This window comes from Gavialis gangeticus, unplaced genomic scaffold, assembly GCF_001723915.1.
Source record: "Gavialis gangeticus isolate Ggan-Ray unplaced genomic scaffold, GavGan_comp1, whole genome shotgun sequence".
Classification (NCBI taxonomy): Eukaryota; Metazoa; Chordata; order Crocodylia; family Gavialidae; genus Gavialis; species Gavialis gangeticus.
In genome coordinates, this window is record NW_017729031.1 from 63,982,039 (window position 1) to 63,991,624 (window position 9,586).

Consider the following 9,586-nt stretch of genomic DNA (forward strand, 5'->3'; position numbering starts at 1 on the left):
GAAGAACTACATCAATGAAGTCCCTGAAGGAGCAGTGAAGCCTAGCCAGCAGACCTGTCCTCCTTCATAGCCAAGGCTATATAAGCAGTATCCTTACTTACTGATGTAAATAAGCCATTGCTATAGTGTATCCCAATAAAGCTTTTGATTAGTGACTGGAATAGTCTCAGTAGTCATTAGTCTCACTCTCAACCTTCTAGAATCCACAAGTAACACTTCTGGGTGAAGAGGCCATACAAAGTAAAAATAATTAGATTTTGAAGATATTATTATTACTATTATTTTTCAAACTGCTTCTCTGGGATGGAGGCTCTGTAAACTTAAAAGATGGCACAGCCCTTGTCCTCAAACACTTTATTGTTTAAATCTGAGATTGACAGCATGGTAGAGGCCCATATAATTAGCAGTTCATAATGAAGGAACTCACATATATCTATGTAGGATTATCATTGAAAAGCTTCCAGGAAGAAGTATATTTTATGAAGGTGTGTGAAACAAAAGAGGATGGTTAGTTGGGTTGAAAGTTGGAGGGGGGAATTACGCTCACACTGCATAAAAATAGAATTAATTCACCCCTACTGTCATTTCTACCCCAAAATCTGAAAACTTCTTGATTTGTGTTCATCAATAATTAAGGACCCATCAGCAATACTCAGAGGGAGCTTACATTGCACTTTTGAGCAGCCTGTTAGTAATGTACAGTGGATAGATCCTCTTTTTCAAATCCCAGGGCACCAGGCCATGCAATGCTAGTATTGCATTTTCAATTAGCTACTGAGTGAATGCTTGGCATATGTAGAAGTGAACTGGTACACAATTAGCTTATTGTTCCTTTCAGCTTTGTGCTGAGAGGATCTGAAGGACTGGAGACACACACACACACACACACACACATAATTTGTCAAGCCAGAGGCATTGCTGTGGATGTGGAATGAGGGAGCTGCTCAGCTCATACAGATTCACTTGCTAACTCAGGAATTACAGCTGTTATTAAGAAGCACTCACTGTGGCTTTAGGGAGTGCGCCAGGGGATAATAACAGAAACAACTCTCTTATTTCAGACATTCTGGGCTCTTTTCTCTTCTGATTCTCCTTATTGTTATTATGGAGCCCAACAGTCCTAAAAAGATACAGTTTGCTGTGCCATTATTTCAGAGTCAAATAGATCCTGAAGCAGCTGAACAGGTAAGCAAGCCAGGTTTTTTTCTTTACCTAGGGAACAAGGTGTGGGTGATAACAGGTAATATTCCTGGTCTAAATATTTCTTGGTGTAAAATGAAATTAAATCCACTGATTTATGTGTGGTGTAAACAAAGTAGCGGAGAGCAGGATTTGTCCTGTTGTTAAAATGCTTGTTTCTTATTTATGCAGGTTTTTAAAAGTGTATCTTAGCTGTTGTATGTTGTTTTTAGAAAAGGTAAGCACACTTGATATGAGCACATGATCTCAAACTCTCTGTTTATGCAAAAACAGTTAAAATACATTGTTTAAGATATTCTGATATACATTTGGTAGTATGTACTTAATGGAAATATTGTATAGTCAGGTTAGAAGACAAGGCACTTGCCATTTACTTTGATACGGGAGCAAATCATTCGAATTCTGCATAATCTTTTATTCAACTATTCCCACATTTATAAGACTTTTTTGGCAGTCTACTCAGTCCATTAAATGCATGTATATGGATATATGCATGGGTTTATCAATTCACACATACGCACATATAGATATAAATGCATTATCACAGCATATTTTGACTCATAAAATGTATGCAGGTAAAGCTCATATTAGACAGAAATGGTATTGACTTATATGTTTATATCTGTATATAAAGAACAATGAGTACAGAATCTTAGATGACAGACATGGCTCATAGCTATTAGTTCGTCTAGTCCATCTCCATCAGTGTAAGACTGTTTCCTGTTGTACATTTACTAATATTTTGATACATCTAGTTTTAATGGTACCAAAGATGCAATTTGAAATTTGACAATGTCAGTATTGGTGATGGCAATGAAATTGTTTGCATCTGCATTTGAGGAGACATTTTGTTTCCTTAGTCTTCTGTTGTAATGTCTCCTAAGAGGAGGCGGTGTTTGCCAGAAAATGGTAAGTTGGAGCAAGCCATGGAATAAAGAAAGATAGGAGATGATAAAAGAAAAGGCATCCTTAGGCTTTCAACGGATCCATAGATTATTTTTTTTGGAATAAAGTGTATTCATAATTTAGGGAACGATTCTGTAGTTAACTCAAGCACGACCTGTTCTCCCACTGTTTCAAAACCGATGAGAGTTATCACCTTCAGCAACTACAAGATCAGGCCCTCACAGAATTCCTACAGACATAGAAGTATTATGAGCCATATTTTGCCCCTAGCTCTTTATTATCTGTTTTTATTTTACAAGCTCCCTATCATTTATTTTAGACATTGGATGAAATTAAATAAGTTTTGCTGTCAACTACGTTTGTACAAATCTGGAATAATTTCACTGAGATTGATTGAGCTATTTTCCATTTACACATCTGAGAACAGAATTTGCTCTGATCAATCTAGAGATGTTGCTTTTAAACCTTTAGGAAAGAACCAAGATATTGCCACTGAAGTTGTGTCTCAAAATGGTTTCTGGCTAAATATTCTTAAGTACCGTTGAAGAAATGTCAGGAGCCTGGAAGCTGTAATATAACGAAAAGCTAGCTTTCAATTCAAATATGTCTATTACCAAAGGTTTATCCAATGCCATATTAGTTAATTGTCCAACAGTCTTGTCAGACATTAATGGAATAAGAAAACCACTAGAGCAGAATCATAGAGCACTCATAAAATGTAACTGAAAAGAGACCCATACAATTTTTTATATAGATAGACATCTAGAATATGCAGTACTTACAGGATTTTATTTTGGAAGCATTTTAATATTGTCATTTTTAAATTGCTCTAAAATAAAGATGCTGACATGACTTTTTAAAAGGTTCTTATAGTGACTGATAGCTGCTCTGTCCCCTCTCTTAGCTTTTCTTATATGCTTCAGGTCAGTGGCACAATAGCAAATATTAGTGGTAAGTACAACAGTCTCAGATGCCCCTGCTCATAAAACAACTCCATTTTTTCCAGAAATAAAGAATAAAGGTAATAATTTAAAAAATAATTAAGTGTCTCAGGACCGCAAGTCCCAGTACCTTCCAATATGACTTCTGCTCCTAAGTCTCTTAGGCGATTTTTGAAAATCCCTCCTTAGGAAGCCATGATATCCCAGTACACTGGGGCTAGTCTGATTGAGATCATTATTATGCTATTAAAACAGTGTTCTGAATGCTGCTCTTTGCGTGTTTGCTTCTTCCACTTGCACGGTTCGATAGGGCCCTTGATGGACTTGTATTTTGTACTGGATGTAGGGTAGCTAGTGTCCCTAATGACTCTGCTTGGGCCTATGTTTTTCACAGATCAGGAAAAGAAGGCCTACACCAGCATCACTCGTCATTATGAATGAGCCTACACCCCCAGGTAAGTAGCAACGTGTCTTCTGAACTGCTGCACTCATATGTAGGGGCAATATGTCTTTTGAAACATGATGTTACTAAATATGTACATTCAAGGAAAAGTTAAAAAAGGTATCATTGAGCATAGAGCACTAAATTTTCGATTACAAATCTTCAGTCTGTTTATAGTAAATACAGTGAATCTATAAAAATCTTGGCCCCATTGGTGTAAGTGCAAATTCCCTTAGATACCAGTAGAGACAGGATTTCAGCATCTCATGAGTAAATCTCCCATGTTGCAGATGAAAGAAGGACTCCACTGAAAGAAGAATTTAGTTGCCCCAATACCCTGTGTTGCGGATGAAAAGAGGACTTAGTTGCCTTTGTGCTTTGGAGATGAGTGCAGCAATTTCCTCCACAAACCCTCTCCTTCATTGCTGGGACGTTGAGGGGAATCTTTAGAGCTGAGTTAAGCTCATAGAGTTCTTGGTCTTTCAGTTCCTAGGGGGATACAAGTCTGTTATATGGAGAGCCCAGTAAAAGAAAAAGCTTTTAGATGAATGAGTCAATCTTTCATTGAAACAGCTTGTATTTGCACTTGCACATGAAAACCCTTGTAGATATTTCCTTCCCTTAGAGCTCCTGCCAGAATTTTTTCTTCAGGGGTGGCTGGTTTGTAACTAATTTACATGAGTGTGCATTCTTATGGCCTCCAAAAATGTCTGGAATTTCCTTTTAGGAAATCTGTGCAAAAGCACCAGAAAAAAGAAATTAAAAGAATGAATTGCAGAAAAATGTTAATACTGTCAAAAATTTTAAATTTACTTAATTTAATCAAAACTGTTCTGGAAAAAAAACAAAAAAACCCTGCTGTGGGATGAGACTTAGGTTTCAGGATTTCCAAACAATCTCTTTCTATTCTTCTTTCAGATGGGGAATGAATCATTTACTATTAATATGCCACCATGCAATGCAATTGATGTTTTCTAATTAGTTTTCTTCACTGTTTAAAAGCTATTTTTTAAAATGATTTTTTAAAGCCAGCAAGAAGAATGGACACACTGTGTGGTCCAGTAGGGAAGGCACTCCTTTGAAAGGTGTGATTCCTAGGTTCCAGTCTCATCTGCTAGGACTGTTTTTGCACTTGCATTAGACAATCATTGGCTCAAACAGAAATAACTCTGGCAGTAAGAGACAGAACCCAGGATTGCCTCCTGAAACCCACAATAGTACTGTGGCCACTAAGCCACAGAGTCATGCTTCCACTTCTTTGCTCGCATTTTGGCCCCATGACTCTTGCCTATATGGCTGCCCACTGGATCAACTTCCACAGAAGGGATAGGGTAGGTCTGATTCTACCTATGGCAGTAGTAGTAGGGAAATGTAAAATGTTGTTTTAAATCCTTGCAGGGTGACATGGGCCTAGAATGTAAGGGTGTTTATACATGTGCTCTGCGGGGGAGGGCTTTAATTAGAATGAGCTTTAAAGTGCCCCCACCTCCATTTGCCAGCACAGAGATGCTGATACATGAGACATCGGAATCTGCTCCAACGTGCTGTAATTACAGTGCTTCAGAGCAGCCTCGCTGCCCATCTGTAGGCACCCTAGATTTCTGACATTCTGAGTAAGTGCTTTCACCGGTAGACTATTGGTCAAAATATGGGCACTGCCAGGCAGGTTTGATACCGATGTGTAAGTTTTCTTTCAGCATCAGTCATTTTTCATGCTCTGTGCTCATCTGAAGAATTGGGATTTAGGTGACGCTTAGGCACCTCCTAGCAGTTTTTGGGATTGCAGCAGATTTTAGACCAGAGTTAATTGCCCTGGTAACAATGTAGCATGTTTCTGAGCATAAGCAGCAGCCCAAATCCAGAGTTTTATTTCGGAGCAAAATGGAGATCCCTAATAAATCTAGGAACCTAAGTGTTTTACAGTGGCTGAACAAGATTGATTTGGATTGCTCTTTGTGCCTAAATTCCACTTGAGTCCTATTTGGATGCCTTAAAAATCAGTAAGTATTTGACCCTCTATAAAGAAATCCCAACTTTATTTTTAGATCTATTCCTTTCAGGTTCAGAGTTCTTCATCTAAAGCACTGAGCACCTTCAATTTACACTCTGATTATAATTGAAATTTTCAGTAATTTGTAGGAATAAGCACAGAGGGTCAGACCTTGGGGATTAGATAATTGCCATGTAGTGCAAATTGTGGATGTTCAAAGACAGTATAAAGCTCACCTTGCTCAGTATTGTCACTTGTGTCCTTGGCTGGACTCCAGACTTCTCAACCAAGGGGCTGAGGTTACATTATGGGATTGTTGCAAAAAGTCATCTGCTAGCCAAGTCCTTTGCTTCTTGCCAGACCTCTGTGCTGGCACTGGGGAGAGGGTAGTGTAGAAGCCTTTCTCTTTTTTGAAGGTTGTACGCTGTTATCCCCCTTCCAGAGCTATACAAACAGACATAAAGGCCAGAGGTGTCAGGCAGTGCAATTGAAAGGTACCCCAAAGCAACAAGAGGTCTACTGTTAGGTTCTGACCTTTGCTTAGCTTAGTGGGTCATACAATGTCAGGATTACTTGTCCTTAATTTAAAATAAAATTGCCTTGACTGTTTTTCTCTGTCAAAGTTCCATTTGTACACTGAACACAGTCACATTTCCTTCCGTATATAGATTCTTAGTGCAACATTAAATCAAAGACAGACAGAGAATTAGGACTCTCTCTTTTTACAGGAAACTTAACAAACTAGTTGCATGCTTACTGTCCTTTTTCCTGAAACGTTTATACTACAACCCCAAACAAATATTTTTATGACTTTTTACATTGCACTGAGTATCATTTAAGTTGTAGCTATGGCAGAAAAATGGTGTTAACCCTCTCAAATTATTTGTGTATGAGATAAATCATGTTTATAGTTCGTTTTGAAAATTTGTAGTGATTTCTGATTTTTTTTCAGTTATTGTTTTTTAAAACAAATCTTACAGCATTTTTAGTAAATTGTATGCAACTCTGATTTGTGCATGGATATGCATGTATTCAGATGTGTATGACTGATGTTTGCAAATGTGCAGTGGTGTTCGTATTTTAGTGTCATTTGGTATATAGAAGTGTGGGTAGATTGTAATTAGAAGCCCCTTGGAAAGAAGGAAAATATATGCATCTTAAAGTTCACTATTTCCATTGCTACTTGTATTTTTAACCTATTAGAAGTGGTTGTGAAAATGCTGGCTTATACAGATGCATTTACATCTTATAAGATGCTAAGCAAAACCTAGGGATGCTGATAATGTTCAATTCTCACAGAAGTCAGCTGTAGTTGGAGGCATTCAGTATGTCTACGCAGTATACAACACCTTGCCAAAGCAAACTTCAAATGCCAAGACTAGGAATAGCTTTTGCTCAGAAATTATAGAGCATCCAAGAACTGTTAAAATGATTTCTCTCCAACAGTGAGTAATTAATCAGTGTATGTGCTTAGAGTTAATAAATAATAATAATGCAGTCCTAATAATAGTTAACACTTCAACAAACAACTATGTGAGCATCATTATCACAGTTTGATAAATGGAAAAAATGTAGGGGAGAGAGTTGAAGTCAATTACTCAAGTCACACAGCAAGTTAACACGGAACTAAAACCAAACCCATTTCTCTTGAGTTTTAGTTTCTTGCCTTATCCAGTAGCCTACCACTTCCCCAGTTCAGATAAAAAGTTTATTGCTGGGTGTACATCAAAAGGTTTGAAGTTGAGAACTGAATGAGCTTCCAAATATTTGGATGTATTACCAAATGTATACACATTATCCAAAACTCCTTGTTTTGAAGACTCAAAATAGAAGTCTTGGAAGAGATGACTTTCCTGTAAGCTTTGTGATATTTGCATCTGATTGCAGCTGAAAAGTAAAGATAGCATTTTTGTGGTATTTCTGGATGTAGCCTGAGCCAGAAGTCAGAAGGGAGTAAAACTTGTCAGGTCTATGTTTCAGACCTTTGTAATAATTCAATTTGAATAGTGCTCTACAAAGATCTGAGTGTGTTGTTTCCCACCCCCCCAACCCCCGAGCCACTTCATCCCTCCTGAATATCTACTACATATTCAGATGCAAACAAGGAATGCATCTTCACTGATATAGTGAAAATATATGTGAAAATGGAATCGTTACTAGGGCTAAAATAATGTTTAACTAGTAACATTCTCTAACACTGTAAGAAAAGTCTACTAGGCTTTCTCAATCTTTACTTTCAAGGAGACAAAAAAATGCTAGAGCAAACTAACTGACTCTTCTTGGATTTGGCTTCCGCAGACTTATGCAGCATATGGGAACATGGCTTGTTATATTTTCCCATGTACTCTATTGCTATCGTCAAATGACCATGTACAGTTTCACCAATAACTTGCTAAAGGGAAGAGTTAAATCTCAGTAACTGTACCACTTACTGCCAAACAAAATTAAAATAAAAAATCAAATAAAAACAACAGCTTTGTCTGTACCCACCCTAACAATAATTTGGTGATACATCAAAAAGTAAGGTGTTTTTTGGTGATATCTTTTATGGCACTCACTATAGATTGGAGAGAAGCTCAACAAGCTAAACACATATTTACACTAATTTTGGGTATCCTCTGAGACTAAGCAAAGTTTTTGATTGTTTTGTGTTTATCTTATGATGATATTTTTTAAAACAACAGAACCTGCCCCATCTCCTGTTCACCCCTTCGCAGAACCATGGCAGAGTCGTGATGAGGTGTTTTCTCCTGGACCATGAAACGTTGTAAATGAGGAATATGTCTTTTGGAAAGCAGGGTAGATACATACCTTTACAGATGACCTAAATAAGATATGTGTACAGAGCACAAGCTTTCATGAACCCAAATTCACATCACCAGATGCTGTGAAAGGACATGCAGAAAGCAGAGTCTTTGGTATGTGAAATATAAACGGCACAGAGAAAAGCTGGTAACTATGGTAAAAAGTGACTTCTGAGGGGAAAAGAATTTCAGGTCATGGCTCAGATTTAAAGTAATCAGTATTCACTTTCGTCAGAAAATAATGCCAGCTTCTTTGTATGTACTGGCCTTGTTGCCAAGCCAATACAATAGCAAATGGCCTGTTGGCACCATCTGCCCTCCTCAGGTCAGTGTTCAGGGTGCTTGACACTACTGTGGGCATTAGAATGCTACTGGATCCTCAAGTTGGCTATGGCAATGCAAACATAAGGATGTCTGCAATTTATTTTTATTTCCTTTTTGGAACTAATTTTTTTTTGCTCTTTCACATACCTGGGTTTTCCAACCTCATCCTGAGAACCTTACTCAGCACTTGAACTGAGGGCAGATGTTGCCTTCTAACTTGACTGCACTTCTTCCAAACTGCCTTCTTGTTAAGTCTCTGGTTATTATTGTTGCAAAGATGATCATTAAACATGCCAACCAATGGAACAAATAAATGACTTTTCAAAGAACACAAAACACTATCTCTGAGGTGTATAAATGTCATTCAGTAGATGTTAATTCAGTGTATGTCTGCACAATGCAGAGTAGATTAGAGATATCCAGGTTAGCTTTAAATGAGCTAGTGCAAGTGCCAGAAACAGTAGTGGCAACAGTGGCAATAAATGAGCTGACATGGAGCTGCAGGCTGTTGTGGCTATTAGACTACTTCTGTAACCTGTGTGAGCTGATTCAGACCTAGTTCATGGTTCTCTTCCCTGCTTTGAACTGTGCAGCGTAGGGCTAGGGACAGACATTCAAAAAGCTGGAGCCTGAATTAATTCAACCTTTGCAGGTTAGTCTAACTTGCTTTGGTTGAACCAGTTTGTAACAGCACAGGCATGTGGGCACATACCTGCAGCTGTTCAGGCCAGGAGCCAGGGAAACTAGAGCATACCCTCGTCTGCAGGGAAGCTGTGCTGGCAGGGCATGGCCAGTTCAGGCCCTCTTCCATCAGCAGGGACCCAAGCCAGGTCTGCCAGGCGTTCCCCACTCACTGCTGCAGCAGTGGGCCAGCATGGCCCCTGGGGCAGATGGGGCAGGGAGGGGGGTTATTCTCTCCTCTACTCCGGATGCAGGAGGGAGGGGGAATAACCCCCATCTCTTCCCCCCCCCCCCCCCA

General features: G+C 38.7%; 1 protein-coding gene across 2 annotated transcripts in view; it reads left to right on the forward strand.

The window, feature by feature from the left end:
• Window positions 1-875: 875 nt before the first annotated feature.
• PPP1R1C (protein phosphatase 1 regulatory inhibitor subunit 1C) overlaps window positions 876-9,586 on the forward strand; it is a 121,031-nt gene continuing 112,320 nt past the window's right edge. Inside the window, exons 1-2 of one of the 2 annotated variants that reach the window (XM_019523051.1) lie at window positions 876-1,185; window positions 3,442-3,502. In XM_019523051.1, the coding sequence (XP_019378596.1) occupies window positions 1,105-1,185; window positions 3,442-3,502 (142 nt within the window). In that variant the 5' untranslated portion in view covers window positions 876-1,104. The remainder of the gene's footprint in view (window positions 1,186-3,441; window positions 3,503-9,586) is intronic. The other variant, XM_019523050.1, reaches the window with a different exon arrangement.